The sequence below is a fragment of the Scyliorhinus torazame genome, chromosome 3, assembly GCF_047496885.1.
Source record: "Scyliorhinus torazame isolate Kashiwa2021f chromosome 3, sScyTor2.1, whole genome shotgun sequence".
NCBI lineage: Eukaryota > Metazoa > Chordata > Chondrichthyes > Carcharhiniformes > Scyliorhinidae > Scyliorhinus > Scyliorhinus torazame.
In genome coordinates this window covers 302764559-302784596 of record NC_092709.1, presented here as the reverse complement: position 1 = coordinate 302784596, position 20038 = coordinate 302764559, and the positions used below count along the sequence as shown (strand labels likewise).

The 20038-nt window shown below is 48.0% G+C and overlaps 1 protein-coding gene across 5 annotated transcripts in view; it reads left to right on the top strand.

Annotated features, from left to right (window-relative positions):
- The first annotated feature begins 4405 nt into the window (after positions 1-4405).
- Positions 4406-20038, top strand: part of katnal2 (katanin p60 subunit A-like 2) — a 179097-nt gene continuing 163464 nt past the window's right edge. For 4 of the 5 annotated variants that reach the window (XM_072497461.1, XM_072497460.1, XM_072497462.1 and 1 more), the window contains exon 1: positions 4406-4538. In XM_072497461.1, the coding sequence (XP_072353562.1) occupies positions 4482-4538 (57 nt within the window). In that variant the 5' untranslated portion in view covers positions 4406-4481. The remainder of the gene's footprint in view (positions 4539-20038) is intronic. The other variant, XM_072497459.1, reaches the window with a different exon arrangement.

The following is a 20038-nucleotide window of genomic DNA, read 5'->3' as shown; positions in this document are numbered from 1 at the left end:
ACGCATGAGGTGCAGGACAGAGTAATCTCAAAGACATGGGTGGGGGACGGTAAGGTGTCAGATATATATAGGGAAATGAGGGACGAGGGGGAGATTATGGTAGATGAGCTGAAAGGGAAATGGGAAGAAGAGCTGGGGGAGGAGATTGAGGAGGGGCTGTGGGCGGATGCCCTAAGTAGGGTAAACTCATCGTCCTCGTGTGCCAGGCTAAGCCTGATTCAATTTAAGGTGTTACACAGGGCGCATATGACTGGAGCACGGCTCAGTAAATTTTTTGGGGTGGAGGATAGGTGTGCGAGATGCTCGAGAAGCCCAGCGAATCACACCCACATGTTCTGGTCATGTTCGGCACTACAGGGGTTCTGGGTGGGGGTGACAAAGGTGCTTTCGAAAGTAGTGGGGGTCCAGGTCGAACCAAGCTGGGGGTTGGCTATATTTGGGGTTGCACAAGAGCCGGGAGTGCAGGAGGCGAGAGAGGCCGATGTTTTGGCCTTTGCGCCCCTAGTAGCCCGGCGCAGGATACTGTTGATGTGGAAGGAAGCCAAGCCCCTGGGGGTGGAGACCTGGATAAATGACATGGCAGGGTTTATAAAGCTGGAACGGATCAAGTTCATCCTAAGGGGATCGGCTCAAGGGTTCACCAGGCGGTGGCAACCGTTCGTCGAATACCTCACAGAAAGATAGAGGGAATGGAAACGAAGAAGGCAGCAGCAGCAGCCCGGGGGTGGGGGGGGGGGGGGGGGGGGGGGGGGGGGGGGGGGGGGGGGGGGGGGAGGAACCAGAAGGAAGCTCAGGATTATTAATATATATGTATAATATGTATAGGTCGTTGCTATAAATAATTGTATATTGGACTGTTAAATCATATTTTTGGAGAGTGTTTATCTGAGACAAGGCAGTTGCCATTTAGTTTTAGTTTTCGTTTTTGTTATATATTATTTATTCTTTGTTTAGAAAACATGTCATTGTTATTTATACTGTTATATTATTGTGTGAAGGATACACAATGTACTGTGATGGTTGACCAAAAATTTTCAATAAAATATTAAAAAAAATAAAAAAATAATGGACCCTAAAATCTTACCAGTGACTGAAGTCAGGCTAACTGGCCTATAATTTCCCAACTTCTGCCTCCCTCCCTTCTTAAATAGCGGTGTTACATTAGCCACTTTCCAGTCCTCTGGGACCTTTCCTGCCTGCAGCGATTCCTGAAAGATCGCCACCAATGCCTCCACAATCTCCTCCGCTATCTCTTTTAGAACCCTGGGGTGTAGTCTATCCGGTCCAGGTGATTTATCCACCTTCAGACCTTTCAGTTTCACCAGAACCTTCTCCTTAGTGATGGTCACTACACTCACCTCTGCTCTCTGATTCTCCTGGAGCTCTTGCATCCCACTGGAGTCTTCCACCGTGAAGACTGATGGAAAGTAATTATTCAGTTCCTCTGCCATTTCTATTATTACTTCTCCAGCCACTTTTTCAAGTGGTTCAGTATCTATTTTTGCTCTCTCTTAGCTTTTATATATTGAAAAAACTCTTCCTATCTTCCTTTATATTATTAACTCGCTTGCACTCATATTTCATCTTCTCCCCCCTTATTGTATTTTTAGTTGTCCTCTGCTCGCTTTTAAAGGCTTCCCAATCCTCTGTCTTCCCACTAATCCTCGCCACTTTGTATGCTTTTTCTTTTTCTTTTATGCTGTCCTTGACTTCCCTCATCAGCCATGGATGCCATATCCTCCCCTTCGCATGTTTCCTCCTCCATGGGATGAATTTCTGTTGTGCCCCACACCCATTCATTTCTATTTGCGTTCTCAATGCATCCATTTTGTTATGAGTGCTGCATGAATAATTGAAAAAAAACTTTAAATCTTGCATTAAATCTGGGGAAGTTAGGTTTGGTATGGCAGATGTGGAGGAAGAAGTAGGTTTTGGGTAGTCTTGGATCTGTGGGTCATCACCTTCATCTCATTTAAACAGTTCTTTACTGTTTGAATAATGTCAGTCACCGATGCCCAACCTTGCTCAGAGCCAGTCAAACTTACACCAAGAGAACAAACTGGAAGATTTGCAATAGATTGGAAGACAGGAGAGGTTAAACAACAAAAGTGATGATGGTGCAAGGTGATGGTTATGGGACTTGCAAAATGGATGATTAAATATAAGATGGTCACTAATAAATACAAAGAGAAACTTAGAAGAAACCACCTTTAACGAGCGAGACGCTAGAATGTGGAATTTGTCACCGGGTGATATAAAGCAAAATACAGACAGATGCTGGAAATCTGAAATTAAAAACAGAAAATGCTGAAAAAAAACCAGCCGGTCTGGCAGCATCTGTGTAGCGAGAAACAGAGTTAACGTTTCCAGATGGCATGACTCTTCTTCAGAACATAAAACAGTTGAGCAGAATAGCATGTAAGCGGAAATTTGACAAGAAAATGAGTGGAAAGGTAAGCGAAGGATGAGGTGAAACCGAAAATAGACTCAAAAGGAGGCCATTCGGCCCTTAGAGCCTGTTTCACCACCATTCATTATGATCATGGCTGATCATCCAACTCAATAGCCTAATCCCACTGTCCTACCATATCCTTTGATCCCCTTTGCTGCAAGTGCGATATCTAACTGCTTCTTGAAAACATCCACTGTTTTGGCCTCAACAATTTCCTGTGGTAATGAATTCCAGAGGCTCACCATGCACTGGGTGAAGAAATTTATCCTAATCTCTGTCCTAAATGGTCTACCCCTTTCTCCTCAGACTGTGACCCCTGGTTCTGGACACTCGCACCATTGGGAACATCCTTCTTGCATCTACTCTGTCTAGTCCTGTTAGAATTTTATCGGTTTCTATGAGATCTCCCCCTTCTCCTGAACTCCAGTGAATACAATCCTAATTGACTCAATCTCTCCTCATACATCAGTCTTGCCATCCCAGGAACCAGTCTGATAAACCTTCACTGTACTTTCTCTGTAGCAAGAACATTCTTCCTCAGATAAGGAGACCAAAACTGCACATAATATTCCAGGTATTGATGTGTTGGGCACTCTGCTACACAGACGAACCAACACGGTTGCGAATGGTACAACTCAGTTTTATTACTAACATTTATTTACAGTGGTAAACTGGTTACTGAGGTTCGATCATAACCCTTGAATCTGTGGACCTATTCCAAATACTATCTTGGAGTGGCACTCAGCACATGGTGGATGTCTGAGTGGCTTGCTGTGAGCTCTGTGCCCTGAGCTGTCTCCTGCTGGAATGCCTGGGAAGTGTTGTGTTCCCTGTTTTGTAGTGTGTATGCTTTTGCCTGTGATTGGCTGTGGTGTTGTGTGTGTGTTGATTGGTCTGTTGATCTGTCCATCAGTATGTATGTATGTTTGTACCATGATGTTTACCTGAATATCATGACAGGTGTGGCTTCACAAAGGCCATGTATAATTACAACACAACATCCCTGCTCCTGCATTTGAATCCTCTAACAATGAAGGCCAGCATACCATTTGCCTCTTTACTGCCTGCTGTACCTGCATGCTTACCTTCAGTGAATGGTGTATGAGGACACCCAGGTCTTGTCGCAGAGTTCCCGCTTCTAATTTGGGTCATTCAGATAATAGTCTGACTTCTTGTTTTTGCTAGCAAAGTGGATAACCTCGCATTTATCCAAATTATACTATATCTTTTCATTTCATTTCATTTCATCTGCCATTCATTTGCCCACTCACTCAACTTGTCCAAATCACACTGAAGGATCTCTGCATCCTCCTCACAGCTCACCCTCCCACCCAACTTTGTGTCATTTGCAAATTTGGAGACATTACATTTTGTACCTTCACCACTTATTCTGTGAATAGCTGGGGTCCTAGCACCAATCCCTGTGGTACCCCACTCGTCACTGCCTGACAATTTGAAAAAGTCCCATTAATTCCTACTTTTTGTCTCCTGTCTGCCAGTTTTCTATCCATCTCAATCCCACGTGCTTTAATTTTACACGCGGGACTTTTCCCAAAGCCCTTTGAAAGTCCAAATAAACCACATCACTGGCTTCTGATGGGTCAGGTCTGAAGAGACCTTAGGTCTGAGGAGAAGTAAGGTCTGAGGAGACTGATGTGCAGTATGGGTGCAAGGCATTGACTGGTTGGGCTTGAATAGAATGGTTTTGTGCGGGAGGTTCAATGTAACTGTGTCAGAGGCACCGAATAACATGCTTCAAATGGCTTTTCCCTCCCTCTTTGCCTACAGTTTCAAACAAGCCCATCGCCCACCCTCCAAACCGTCAATCATTAGAGTCCCGCCTATTCCGATGGTCACCGCTGATTGGACAGGGCATCGCCAGCAAGCTGCCAGGAGAATGTGATTGGTTTATAATCACGTCAATCACTCGCCAGGGACCCATTGGCTCTCCGCCTTAATCCCCCCCTCAATGTTTTAATGTAAAAACATCAAGAGCGCAAAAGGCGAAGAAAGTATTGAAACCAAGACAATGTCGCTGGAACTCTCCTACCAAACGTTAAAAACTGCGCACCAAGCCAGGGAGGCGGTAAGTTACGGCGACGCGGCCCCGAAATGAGAATGAAAACAAGTTTTATTATTGTTGAGGTTTAATTTCACCCCGCTGATTATCTGTGTGTTTATTATTGAATTAACTGTCCCAGTTTGTCATGGGAATATGATGAGTGCTGGCAGCTACTTTTTGTGATGCGTTTGAACCTGGCGATGATGAGGGATTCAGCCCTTTAACATTAAATTAAATTGATATTTACCAGTAACGTGCTTCTATTCTAATGTAATTAAAATCTTAAATAATAATAATGTAATGGGAAATTATTATTAGTACTAATTTGTACGGTTTGAGGTTGATTTGTCTGTTCCCCGAGATACTGGAAACTTTGATTTAAAATGCCGCGGCAGGAAGCCGGGCAAAAGATGAGGAAATGTGTTATTGATCGGCTGTTTTATTTTAATCTCTCACACCGTGGGGGAGTGAGGTTTTCTTCAATTTATTTGATCGTTTTATGGTGAAGTTTGCTGAGAGCGTTGGGTTGGTGGAATCGGCCGTTTCCATAGAGACGCTGTGACTCTGGAGCGCCCCCAGCCGTACGGGAGGTGCTCCTCACCTCGCACCTGGCCGGTGGGAATGAACCTGGATCAGGGCGGTGCAATTACACACTCTCTCTCGGGCTCCATGCCCTGAGAGGGCATTGGCGACCCTGGACGCCTACGTCAACCTTGCTCTGAGGGCGTGGATCATATCAGAAGGGCGTCACAGTGGTTAGCACTGATGCCTCTGTGGTGAATTGATAATTCACCAGTGCACTGTATTATGTTATGTTATTAACCATGTGGGCTCCACCTATGGACCATTGTGTGGCTTCACCCACAGGGGGATATGTTGGGGCATGTATGGCCTCCGCCCATTGCTCCACCCCTTTAGAGGAAGTATAAGAGCAGCTGACCTGCGGGGCCGCCTTCAGTCGCAGGCAGGCACAGTTCTAAGCTGATTAAAACCACGGTTTACTTCTCCTCATGTCTTCGAGTGAATTGATGGTTGCATCAGCCTCACAGAGCCAGGTTCATTGGTTTGATTCCAACCTTAGGTGACTGGGGTTTGCACGTTGTCCCCATGGTCTGGGTCTGCGTGGTCTCCTCTGGGTGCTCCTGTTTCCCCCCACAGTCCAAGGATGTGCAAGTTAGGTGGATTGGCCATGGTAAAATTGCACGTTCGGGTCCAGGGATGTGCAGGTTAGGTAAGGTTTCAGGGATAAGGCAGGGAATGGGCCTAAGTAGGGTGCTCTTTCAGAGGGTCAGTGCAGACTCTGAGCCAAAAGGCCTCCTGCACTGTAGGGATTCTATGGATCTTCCTTGGTGGTTTTTTCATCCATTTTGTGAGGCTCTTGGTTGTTCTCTTTTATCATTGATCTACATAGAACATAGAACAATACAGCGCAGTACAGGCCCTTCGGCCCACGATGTTGCACCGAAACAAAAGCCATCTAACCTACACTATGCCATTATCATCCATATGTTTATCCAATAAACTTTTAAATGCCCTCAATGTTGGCGAGTTCACTACTGTAGCAGGTAGGGCATTCCACGGCCTCACTACTCTTTGCGTAAAGAACCTACCTCTGTCCTATATCTATTACCCCTCAGTTTAAAGTTATGTCCCCTCGTGTCAGCCATATCCATGAGAGAAGGCTCTCACTGTCCACCCTATCCAACCCCCTGATCATTTTGTATGCCTCTATTAAGTCTCCTCTTAACCTTCTTCTCTCCAACGAAAACAACCTCCAGTCCGTCAGCCTTTCCTCATAAGATTTTCCCTCCATACCAGGCAACATCCTGGTAAATCTCCTCTGCACCCGCTCCAAAGCCTCCACGTCCTTCCTATAATGCGGTGACCAGAACTGTACGCAATACTCCAAATGCGGCCGTACCAGAGTTCTGTACAGCTGCAACATGACCTTCCGACTCCGGAACTCAATCCCTCTACCAATAAAGGCCAACACTCCATAGGCCTTCTTCACAACCCTATCAACCTGGGTGGCAACTTTCAGGGATCTATGTACATGGACACCTAGATCCCTCTGCTCATCCACACTTTCAAGAACTTTACCATTAGCCAAATATTCCGCATTCCTGTTATTCCTTCCAAAGTGAATCACCTCACACTTCTCTACATTAAACTCCATTTGCCACCTCTCAGCCCAGCTCTGCAGCTTATCTATATCCCTCTGTAACCTGCTACATCCTTCCACACTATCGACAACACCACCGACTTTAGTATCGTCTGCAAATTTACTCACCCACCCTTCTGCGCCTTCCTCTAGGTCATTGATAAAAATGACAAACAGCAACGGCCCCAGAACAGATCCTTGTGGTACTCCACTTGTGACTGTACTCCATTCTGAACATTTCCCATCAACCACCACCCTCTGTCTTCTTTCAGCTAGCCAATTTCTGATCCACATCTCTAAATCACCCTCAATCCCCAGCCTCCGTATTTTTTGCAATAGCCTACCGTGGGGAACCTTATCAAACGCTTTGCTGAAATCCATATACACCACATCAACTGCTCTACCCTCGTCTACCTGTTCAGTCACCTTCTCAAAGAACTCAATAAGGTTTGTGAGGCATGACCTACCCTTCACAAAGCCATGCTGACTATCCCTGATCATATTATTCCTATCTAGATGATTATAAATCTTGTCCCTTATAATCCCCTCCAAGACTTTACCCACTACAGACGTGAGGCTCACCGGTCTATAGTTGCCGGGGTTGTCTCTGCTCCCCTTTTTGAACAAAGGGACCACATTTGCTGTCCTCCAGTCCTCTGGCACTATTCCTGTAGCCAATGATGACATAAAAATCAAAGCCAAAGGTCCAGCAATCTCTTCCCTGGCCTCCCATAGAATCCTAGGATAAATCCCATCAGGTCCCGGGGACTTATCTATTTTCAGCCTGTCCAGAATTGCCAACACCTCTTCCCTACGTACCTCAATGCCATCTATTCTATTAGCCTGGGGCTCAGCATTCTCCTCCACAACATTATCTTTTTCCTGAGTGAATACTGACGAAAAATATTCATTTAGTATCTCGCCTATCTCTTCAGACTCCACACACAATTTCCCATCCCTGTCCTTGACTGGTCCTACTCTTTCCCTAGTCATTCGCTTATTCCTGACATACCTATAGAAAGCTTTTGGGTTTTCCTTGATCCTTCCTGCCAAAGACTTCTCATGTCCCCTCCTTGCTCGTCTTAGCTCTCTCTTTAGATCCTTCCTCGCTACCTTGTAACTATCCATCGCCCCAACCGAAACTTCACACTTCATCTTCACATAGGCCTTCTTCTTCCTCTTAACAAGAGATTCCACTTCCTTGGTAAACCACGGTTCCCTCGCTCGACGCCTTCCTCCCTGTCTGACCGGTACATACTTATCAAGAACACGCAGTAGCTGATCCTTGAACAAGCCCCACTTATCCAGTGTGCCCAACACTTGCAGCCTACTTCTCCACCTTATCCCCCCCAAGTCACGTCTAATGGCATCATAATTGCCCTTCCCCCAGCTATAACTCTTGCCCTGCGGTGTATACTTATCCCTTTCCATCATTAACGTAAACGTCACCGAATTGTGGTCAATGTCCCCAAAGTGCTCTCCTACCTCCAAATCCAACACCTGGCCTGGTTCATTACCCAAAACCAAATCCAACGTGGCCTCGCCTCTTGTTGGCCTGTCAACATATTGTTTCAGGAAACCCTCCTGCACACACTGTACAAAAAACGACCCATCTATTGTACTCGAACTATATATTTTCCAGTCAATATTTGGAAAGTTAAAGTCTCCCATAATAACTACCCTGTTACTTTCGCTCATATCCAGAATTATCTTCGCCATCCTTTCCTCTACATCCCTAGAACTATTAGGAGGCCTATAAAAAAACTCCCAACAGGGTGACCTCTCCTTTCCTGTTTCTAACTTCAGCCAATACTACCTCGGAAGAGTCCCCATCTAGCATCCTCTCCGCCACCGTAATACTGCTCTTGACTAGCAGCGCCACACCTCCCCCTCTTTTGCCTCCTTCTCTGAGCTTACTAAAACACCTAAACCCCGGAACCTGCAACATCCATTCCTGTCCCTGCTCTATCCATGTCTCCGAAATGGCCACAACATCGAAGTCCCAGGTACCAACCCACGCTGCCAGTTCCCCTACCTTGTTTCGTATACTCCTGGCATTGAAGTAGACACACTTCAAACCACCTACCTGAACGCTGGCCCCCTCCTGCGACGTCAAATCTGTGCTCCTGACCTCTATACTCTCATTCTCTCTTACCCTAAAACTACAATCCAGGTTCCCATGCCCCTGCTGCCATTAAACTTTCGAAATCAAAATTTCTTATTATGTGCCTAAGAAATTCCAACTATTTCTCCCTGAGCTCGGTCAACAGAGTTCTATTGGTCTCATTTTTTTTCCCTTCACTGGTAATGTGTTTCGTCCAAGATAATTTCATCATTCACCTCAAAATCCACACCTCTGCAGCCTCAATTTTCCATGTTGCTTCACGCAGAGGAATCCCACACAGACATGGGGAGAAAGTGCAAACTCCACACAGTCACCCGAGGCCGGAATTGAACCCGGGTCCCTGGCGCGGTGAGCAGCAGTGCTAACCACTGTGCCACCGTGCTGACCCAGGGCAGGTTAAATTGTATGTATGTAAATGCACGGAGTATAGTGAACAAAATTGGGGAACTCAAAGCAGAAATTGCTCTGCATATGACATAGTAGCATTGACAGAAATGTGGCTCAAGCCAGAACAGGACTGGATACACAACCCCATCTAACCTAAGGGCAATTTAGCATGGCCAATCCACCTAACCTACACATCCTTGGACTGTGGGAGGAAACCGGAGCACCAAGAGAAAACCCACGCAGACATTGGGAGAATGTGCAGACTCCGCACAGACAGTGACCCAAGCGGGAATCGAACCTGGGATCCTGGCGCTGTGAAGCCATGGTGCTAACCACTATGCTACCATGCTGTCCTGGATCTTAAGAAGGATCTTGTGGGTATTTATTATAGAGACCTCCAAATAGTGGGGAGGAAGTGGAAGAGAGCAGTTGTAAACAGATTATGGAAATCTGCAGGGCAAGTAGGGTTATGATAGTTTGGGATTTCAATTACCCTAAGGTAGACTGGAAAAAGGTAGAGTGTGAGGCATGGTAGGGGAGCAATTCCTGCAGTGTGTGCAGGGGAACTTTCTGGAACAGTACATTTCCAGTCCTACCAGGAAGCAAGTTGTGCTGGATCTGGTTCTAGAAAATGAGGCAGGGTAGGTAGAGAACATCACAGTGGGGGAGCCGTTGGGAAGCAGCAATCATAATATAATACAATTCAATAATAAGTTGGAAAAGGATACAAGTCAGTCAAGGACAAATGTGCAAATTTTAGGGGTCTAAAAATTGAACTGAAGCAGGTTCATTGGAAATGCATTTTGGTGGATAAAACAGTGGATGAAAAATGGGAGACTTTCAAAGGAGAGATGAATAGGGTGCAAGCTAGGTCGTACCCATGAGAAATAAATACGGGGTATCCAAAGCTAGAGAACCCTGGATGACTAAGGACATTGATGATAAAATAAGGAAGAAAAAAGAGGCATATCAGGAAGAGTATCTCATAGAATCATAGGGCGCGTCCGCCCAATGACTGGAAAATCCCGCCCGAGATCAATGGAGTTCTCTATTGTACGCGGCTCGCTGTTGGCATTCCTGCAGTGGGCGGGGCAGGCAAATCCAGCCCATAAAATCCCTACAGTGCAGAATGAGGCCATGAGGCCCATTGAATCTGCACCCACCCTTTGAAAGAGCACCCCACGCAGCCCCCGCATACTTGGACTAAGGGGCAATTTAGTATGTCCAGTCCACCTAACTTGCACATCTTTGGACTGATCTGATGGAGAGAGGCTCAGGCTGGAATAAGGAAGGCTAAGAGGAAGCATGAGGAAAGGATGTCTGCTAAAACATAGAACATACAGTGCAGAAGGAGGCCATTCGGTCCATCGAGTCTGCACCGACCCACTTAAGCCCTCACTTCCACCCTATCCCTGTAACCCAATAACCCCTCCCAACCTTTTTTGATCACTAAGGGCAATTTATCAAGGCCAATCCACCTAACCTGCACGTCTTTGGACTGTGGGAGGAAACCGGAGGAAACCCACGCAGACACTGGGAGAACGTGCAGACTCCGCACAGTCAGTGACCCAGCAGGAAATCGAACCTAGGACCCTGGCGCTGTGAAGCCACAATGCTAATCACTTGTGCTACCGTGCTGCCCCAGATATCAAATGTTCTTCAAACGTATTATTGGTAAAAGATTAGTGAAGGATAGAATGGGGCCCATCAGGGACAAGCAGGGTAAACTGCTCACTGAAGTGGAAGGTATGGCAGTGGTACTAAATGAGTACTTTGCTTCTGTCTTTACCAAATTAGAAGATGATGCCAATAGCCCAGTTGAAAATGTGGGTGTTGATCACTGAAAGCACTAGCAACAGCGCCGCTCCCGATAGCTCCGGGGAAATACTCAGGGAGTCCGGTAATAATAGCTTTATTGAAAATCTGGAGGCAGTTTCGCCAACACTTCGGGTTGGGGGCAGGGTCAAGGGAAATGCCAATTTGGGGGAACCACAGATTTGAGCCAGGGAGGTGGGATGGAAATTTCTGGAAATGGGAAGAGAAGGGGATTTAGACGCTAAAAGATTTGTTTCTTAGGGGTCGGTTTGCAGGATTGAAGGAGCAGGAAGCGAAGTATGGGCTGCAGCAGGGAAAACTGTTTAGATACATGCAGGTTCGTGATTTTGCCAGAAAGGAGATACAGAGTTTCCCGGAGGAACCGGCCTCTGCATTGCTGGAGGAAATGCTGACAACAAGGGGACTGGAGAAGGGGGTAGTGTCAGCGGTGTACGGAACTATTTTGGAAGGGGATAAGGCACCACTGGAAGGGATCAAAGCAAAGTGGGCGGAAGAGTTGGGAGAGGTTGTAGAGGAGGGGGTCTGGTGTGAGGTGCTCCGGAGAGTAAATGCCTCCACCTCATGTGTGAGTACAGAGCACACCTCACAAGGGCGAGGATGAGCCGATTCTTTGAAGGAGTAGAAGATGTGTGTGAGCGTTGCGGGGGGCGCTAATCATGTTCAAACGTTTTGGTCCTGTCTAGAGGATTACCGGAAGGAGGTTTTTAGGGTAATTTCCAAGGTGGTGCATGTGAAACTGGACCCAGGTCCCCGGGAGGCCATATTCGGGCTGTCGGACCATCCAGGGTTGGAAACTGGTGTGGAGGCAGATATCGTAGCCTTCGCCTTGTTGATCGCCCGAAGGCGGAACCTGGTGGGATGGAGAGCAGCCTCTCCACACTGTGCCCTGGCGTGGCGGGGGGACCTGTTGGAATTCTTGACTCTTGAGAAGGTTAAGTTTGAACTGAGGGGAAGGACAGAGGGGTTCTACAAGTCATGGGCATTATTCATTATGCACTTTCAAGAACTGGATAACATGGAACCTTAGTTGGGGGAGATGGGTGGGAGGGTTGGGGGGGAGGGGGGCTGTGTGTGTTAATGGTGACCATGGGTGATTCCTGATTCCTTTTTGTTAGTTGTTTATGTGAACATGCGGGCTAATGTTTGGGGTTTGGTGGGAGGATGGGATCGTTGTTATTGATATGGGGATTGACATATTTGTTACTGATTATTGTTTCTTGTTGGTGGGTGTAAATTTGGGAGAAAATGTGAAAAAGGAGGAGAATAAAAATATTTTAAAAAGAAAAGAAAATGTGGGTGTTGATCAACTGAGTAGAGTGATGTTGACAGACCCGCTAGCTAGGGGCACACTGCCACCCACGCTAGCAGAGGCCTCAATCTTGCTGACACCTAAGAAAGATAAAGACCCAACGGAATGTGGGTCATACAGACCCATCTCACTGCTGAACGCAGATTTCAAAATCCTAGCCAGTAGGCTAGAAGACCATAAGACATAGGAGCGGAAGAAAGGCCATTCGGCCCATCGAGTCCACTCCACCATTCAATCATGGCTGATTTCAACTCCATTTACCCGCTCTCTCTCCATAGCCCTTAATTCCTCGAGAAATCAAGAATTTATCAACTTCTGTCTTAAAGACACTCAACGTCCTGGCCTCCACCGCCCTCTGTGGCAATGAATTCCACAGACCCACCACTCTCTGGCTGAAGAAATTTCTCCTCATCTCTGTTCTAAAGTGACTCCCTTTTATTCTAAGGCTGTGCCCCCGGGTCCTAGTCTCCCCTGCTAATGGAAACAACTTCCCTACATCCACCCTAACTAAGCCATTCATTATCTTGTAAGTTTTTATTAGATCTCCCCTCAACCTCCTAAACTCCAATGAATATAATCCCAGGATCCTCAGACGTTCATCGTATGTTAGGCCTACCATTCCTGGGATCATCCGTGTGAATCTCCGCTGGACCCGCTCCAGTGCTAGTATGTCCTTCCTGAGGTGTGGGGCCCAAAATTGCTCACAGTATTCTAAATGGTGCCTAACTAATGCTTTATAAAGCTTCAGAAGTACATCCCTGCTTTTATATTCCAAGCCTCTTGAGATGAATGACAACATTGCATTTGCTTTCTTAATTACGGACTCAACCTGCAAGTTTACCTTTAGAGAATCCTGGACTAGGACTCCCAAGTCCCTTTGCACTTCAGCATTATGAATTTTGTCACCGTTTAGAAAATAGTCCACGCCTCTATTCTTTTTTCCAAAGTGCAAGACCTCGCACTTGCCCACGTTGAATTTCATCAGCCATTTCTTAGACCACTCTCCTAAACTGTCTAAATCTTTCTGCAGCCTCCCCACCTCCTCCATACTACCTGCCCCTCCACCTATCTTTGTATCATCGGCAAACCTAGCCAGAATGCCCTCAGACCCGTCATCTAGATCGTTAATATATAAAGAGAACAGCTGTGGCCCCAACACTGAACCCTGCGGGACACCACTCGTCACCGGTTGCCATTCCGAAAAAGAACCTTTTATCCCAACTCTCTGCCTTCTGCCTGACAGCCAATCGTCAATCCATGTTAGTCACTTGCCTCGAATACCATGGGCCCTTATTTTACTCAGCAGTCTCCCGTGAGGCACCTTATCAAAGGCCTTTTGGAAGTCAAGATAGATAACATCCATTGGCTCTCCTTGGTCTAACCTATTTGTTATCTCTTCAAAGAACTCTAACAGGTTTGTCAGGCACGACCTCCCCTTACTAAATCCATGCTGACGTGTCCTAATCCGACCCTGCACTTCCAAGAATTTAGAAATCTCACCCTTAACAATGGATTCTAGAATCTTGCCAACAACCGAGGTTAGGCTAATTGGCCTATAATTTTCCATCTTTTTCCTTGTTCCCTTCTTGAACAGGGGGGTTACAACAGCGATTTTCCTATCCTCTGGGACTTTCCCTGATTCCAGTGACTTTTGAAAGATCATAACTAACGCCTCCACTATTTCTTCAGCTATCTCCTTTAGAACTCTAGGATGTAGCCCATCTGGGCCCGGGGATTTATCAATTTTTAGACCTCTTAGTTTCTCTAGCACTTTCTCCTTTGTGATGGCTACCATATTCAACTCTGCCCCCTGACTCTCCGGAATTGTTGGGATATTACTCATGTCTTCTACTGTGAAGACTGACGCAAAGTACTTATTCAGTTCCTCAGCTATTTCCTTGTCTCCCATCACAAAATTACCAGCGTCATTTTGGAGCGGCCCAATGTCAACTTTTGCCTCCTGTTTGTTTTTAATGTATTTAAAGAAACTTTTACTATCATTCCTAATGTTACTGGCTAGCCTACCTTCAAATTTGATCGTCTCTTTCCTTATCTCTCTTTTTGTTATCCTCTGTCTGTTTTTGTAGCCTTCCCAATCTTCTGACTTCCCACTACTTTTTGCCACATTATAGGCTTTCTCTTTTGCTTTGATGCATTCCCTAACTTCCTTTGTCAGCCATGGCTGCGTAATCCCCCCTCTGATAACCTTTCTTTTCTTTGGGATGAACCTCTATACTGTGTCCTCAATTACTCCCAGAAACTCCTGCCATTGCTGTTCTACTGTCTTTCCCACTAGGCTCTGCTCCCAGTCGATTTTCATCAGTTCCTCCCTCATGCCCCTGTAGTTACCTTTATTTAACTGTCACACCTTTACATCTGATTCTACCTTCTTTCTTTCAAATTGGAGATTGAATTCGACCATATTATGATCACTGCCTCCTAAGTGCTCCCTTACTTTAAGACCTTTAATCAAGTCTGGCTCATTACATAACACTAAGTCCAGAATGGCCTGTTCCCTCGTGGGCTCCATCACAAGCTGTTCCAAAACGTCCTCCTGTAAACATTCAATGAATTCCCTTTCCTTGGGTCCACTGGCAGTATTATTTACCCAGTCCACCTGCATATTAAAGTCCCCCATGATCACTGTGACCTTGCCTTTCTGACATGCACTTTCTATTTCGTGGTGCATTTTGTGCCCCTGGTCCTGACCACTTTTTAAAAAATATATATTTTATTCAAAATTTTTTGGCCAAACAAAACAATACAAAGGTTTTCCTTTTTACAACAATAAAACAGTATAAATAACAGTGGCCATTTTAACAAATAAATAAATAATATATAAACTAAATGGCAACTGCCATATCAAAAATAATAACTATCCAAAAATAAAATCAAGCAATCCAATATACATAACCTGGTACAAATATCTATACACAAGCATCCCTGAGGACCCGCCCGGGCCCTCCCCCCCCCCCCCCCCCCCCCCCCCCTGGTTGCTGCTACCACCTTCCCATTTCCTTTATTGTTCTGCAAGGTAGTCAATGAACGGTTGCCACCGCCTGGTGAACCCTTGAGCCGAACCCCTTAGTGCGAACTTTATCTGTTCTAGTTTTATAAACCCTGCCATGTCATTTATCCAGGTCTCCACGCCCGGGGGTTTGGCTTCCTTCCACATAAGCAATATCCTTCGCCGGGCTACTAGGGACGCAAAGGCCAAGACATCAGCCTCCTTCGCCTCCTGCACTCCTGGCTCTTCTGCAACCCCAAATATAGCCAACCCCCAGCCTGGCTCGACCCGGACCCCCACCACCTTCGACAGCACCTTTGCCACCCCCACCCAGAACCCCTGCAGTGCCGGACATGACCAAAACATGTGGGTGTGGTTTGCTGGGCTTCTCGAGCATCTCCCACACCTATCCTCTACCCCGAAAAATTTACTGAGCCTTGCTCCGGTCATATGCGCCCTGTGTAAAACCTTGAATTGTATCAGGCTTAGCCTGGCTCACGAGGACGACGAGTTTACCCTACGTAGGGCATCAGCCCACAGCCCCTCCTCAATCTCTTCCCCCAGCTCTTCTTCCCATTTCCCCTTCAGCTCATCCACCATGATCTCCCCCTCGTCCCTCATTTCCCTGTATATATCCGACACCCTACCATCCCCCACCCATGTCCCTGAGATCACTCTATCTTGAATCTCCTGCATCGGGAGCTGCGGGAATTCCCTCACCTGCTGCCTCGCAAAAGCCCTCAGTTGCATGTATCGAAATTCATTCCCTTGGGGCAACCCATATTTTTCCGTCAGCGCTCCCAGACTCGCAAACGTCCCGTCTACGAACAGATCTCTCAGTTGCACAACCCCAGCTCTCTGCCATGCTCCAAATCCCCCATCCATTCTCCCCGGGACAAACCTATGGTTATTTCTTATCGGGGACCGCACCGAGGCTCCCGTCCTTCCCCTATGTCGTCTCCACTGCCCCCAAATTTTTAGTGTTGCCACCACCACAGGACTTGTGGTGTATTTCTTCGGGGAGAGCTGCAACGGCGCTGTCACCATTGCTTGTAGGCTGGTTCCCTTGCAGGACGCCATCTCCAATCTCTTCCACGCCGCTCCCTCCCCTTCTCCCATCCACTTACACACCATTGAGATATTGGCAGCCCAGTAGTATTCACTTAGGCTCGGTAGTGCCAGCCCCCCCCCCTATCCCTGCTACGCTGCAAGAACCCCCTCCTCACTCTCGGGGTCTTCCTGGCCCACACAAAACTCATGACACTTTTCTCAATTCTCTTGAAAAAAGCCTTCGTGACCATCACTGGAAGGCACTGAAACACAAAGAGGAATCTCGGGAGGACGACCATTTTGACCACCTGCACCCTACCCACCAGTGACAGGGGCACCATGTCCCATCTCTTAAAATCCTCCTCCATCTGTTCCACTAATCTTGTTAAATTAAGCCTATGTAAGGTTCCCCAACTCCTGGCTATCTGAATCCCTAAGTACCGGAAATCTCTTGTTACCTTCCTCAGCGGTAAGTCATCTATTCCCCTGCTCTGCTCCCCCGGATGCACCACAAACTCACTCTTACCCATATTCAATTTGTACCCCGAAAATTCCCCAAACTCCCTGAGTGTCTGCATTATCTCAGGCATCCCCTCCACTGGGTCCGCAACATACAGCAATAAATCATCTGCATACAAGGATACCCGGTGTTCTTCTCCTCCCCTGAGTACTCCCCTCCACTTCCTGGAGCCCTTCAGTGCTATGGCCAGGGGCTCAATCGCCAATGCAAACAGTAACGGAGACAGGGGACACCCATGCCTCGTCCCTCTATGAAGATAGAAGTAATCAGACCTCTGTCTGTTCGTGACCACGCTCGCCACCGGGGCCCTATACAGCAGCTGTACCCATCCGATATACCCTTCTCCAAAACCAAATCTCCTCAGCACCTCCCACAGATAATCCCACTCCACTCTGTCGAATGCTTTCTTGGAGTCCATCGCCACCACTATCTCCGCCTCCCCCTCTGGTGGGGGCATCATCATTACCCCTTGCAACCTCCGTATGTTCGTGTTCAGCTGTCTCCCCTTAACGAACCCAGTTTGATCCTTGTGGACCACCCCCGGGACACAGTCCTCTATCCTCGTCGCCATCACCTTGGCCAGGAGCTTAGCATCTACATTTAAAAGGGAAATGAGCCTGTAGGACCCACACTGCAGCGGGTCTTTTTCCTTCTTCAAAAGGAGCGATACAGTTGCCTCCGGCATAGTCGGGGGCAACTGCCCCCTTTCCCTAGCCTCATTAAAGGTTCTCGCCAAAAGCAGGGCCAGTAAGTCCATATACTTCCTATAAAATTCCACCGGGAATCCGTCCGGTCCCGGGGCCTTCCCCGCCTGCATGCTCCCAATCCTTTTTACCACCTCCTCCATCTCAATCTGTGCTCCCAGTCCCGCCCTCTCCTGCTCCTCCACCTTAGGGAATTCCAGCTGATCCAAGAAACACATCATTCCCTCCTTCCCTTCCGGGGGCTGAGCCTTATATAACCTCTCATAAAATGCCTTGAACACCCCGTTCACTCTGCTCCCCGTTCCATCTCTCCCTCCTCATCTCTCACCCCACCTATCTCCCTCGCTGCTCCCCTCTTCCTCAATTGGTGGGCCAGTAGCCGACTCGCCTTCTCTCCATACTCATACTGTACACCCTGTGCCCTCCTCCACTGTGCCTCTGCCTTACCCGTGGTCAGCAGGTCAAATTCCACATGTAGCCTTTGTCTTTCCCTGTACAGTCCCTCCTCCGGTGCCTCTGCATATTGCCTGTCCACCCTCAAAAGTTCTTTCAGCAATCGCTCCCTTTCTTTACCCTCTTGCTTCCCTTTATGTGCCCTTATGGATATCAGTTCCCCTCTAACCACCGCCTTCAACGCCTCCCAGACCACCCCCACCTGAACCTCTCCATTGTCATTAAGCTCCAAGTACCTTTCGATGCATCCCCTCACCCTTAAACATACCCCCTCATCCGCTAATAAGCCCATATCCATTCTCCAGAGTGGGTGCTGTTCTTTTTCCTCTATCCGTGAGTATACTTTGTGAACATGGGAGAAAAATGAGAACTCCTTACTCCTAGGCCTACTAAATCTCCAGGGGTCTACCCCTCCCATCTGCTCCATGAAGTCCTTGAGCACCCTGGCCGCTGCCGGCCTCCTCCCGGTCCTGGACCTCGACCGGTCCAGCCCTGGATCAAGCACCGTATTGAAGTCTCCCCCCATTACCAACTTTCCCGCCTCCAGGTCCGGGATACGTCCCAACATACGCCTCATAAAATTTGCATCATCCCAGTTCGGGGCGTATACGTTCAACAGAACCACCGCCTCCCCTTGCAATCTGCCACTCACCATCACATATCTACCCCCACTATCCGCCACTATTGTCTTTGCCTCAAACAGTACCCGTTTCCCCACTAAGATAGCCACCCCCCTGTTCTTCGCATCTAAACCCGAATGAAACACCTGCCCCATCCATCCTTTACGTAGTCTGACCTGGTCTATCGGTTTCAGATGCGTCTCCTGCAACATAACCACATCTGCCTTTAATTTCTTTAGGTGTGCGAGTACCCGTGCCCTTTTAATCTGCCCGTTCAGCCCTCCCACGTTCCACGTGATCAGCCGGGTTGGGGGGCTCTTTTACCCCCCCCCCCTTGTCGACTAGCCATCCCCTTTTTTAACCCAGCTCCTCACCCGGTTCCCACGTACCCGTGTATCCCCCCGACGGCGCCCTCCCGCCTCAACCACCCCATCCCATAACAGCTCCCCCTTCTCCTTAGCAGCAGCAACCCAGTTAACCCCCTCCTCCCCCCCCACCCCCCCCTCCGCTAGATCCCCCTCTAGCGTAGTTGCACCCCCCATGTTGCTCCCAGAAGTCAGCGAACTCTGGCTGACCTCGGCTTCCTCCCTTTTCCTCGGCCCCCACTGTGCGAGGCCCCCTCCTTCCTGCGTCCCTGTTCCCGCCATAATTACCATAGCGCGGGAACAAAGCCGCTTGGCCCACTTGGCCCCGCCCCTAATGGCCGGCGCCCACAACTCCTCATACTCCCCCCCCCCCCCCCCCCAACATGGGGGAGAGAGAAAAGTTACAGGATCGCAAGATTAACAAATTGAAAATTCATCCCCCCCCCCTTTTTCCTCGCCCCACATAATCATCCCACCACTTTGTCCCAAAAGTTCTTTCTCTCGCCAGACTATTCCAGCTTCTCGTCCACAATGAATGTCCACGCCTCTTCTGCCATCTCAAAGTAGTGGTGCTTCCCTTGGTGTGTGACCCACAATCTCGCCGGTTGCAACATTCCAAACTGGATCATCTTTTTGTGAAGCACCGCCTTAGCCCGATTAAAACTTGCCCTCATTCTCGCCACCTCCGCACTCCAATCCTGGTATACGCGGATCACCGCGTTCTCCCACCTACAGCTCCGAGTTTTCTTCGCCCATCTGAGGACCGTCTCTCTGTCATTGTAGCGGAGAAACCTCACCACTATAGCTCGAGGTATTTCTCCAGCCTTCGGTCTTCGCGCCAAAACCCGATAAGCTCCCTCCACCTCCAAAGGGCCCGTCGGGGCCTCCGATCCCATTAGCGAGTGAAGCATCGTGCTCACATATGTCCCGACGTCCGCCCCTTCTGCGCCTTCGGGAAGACCCAGAACTCTTAAATTCTTCCTCCTC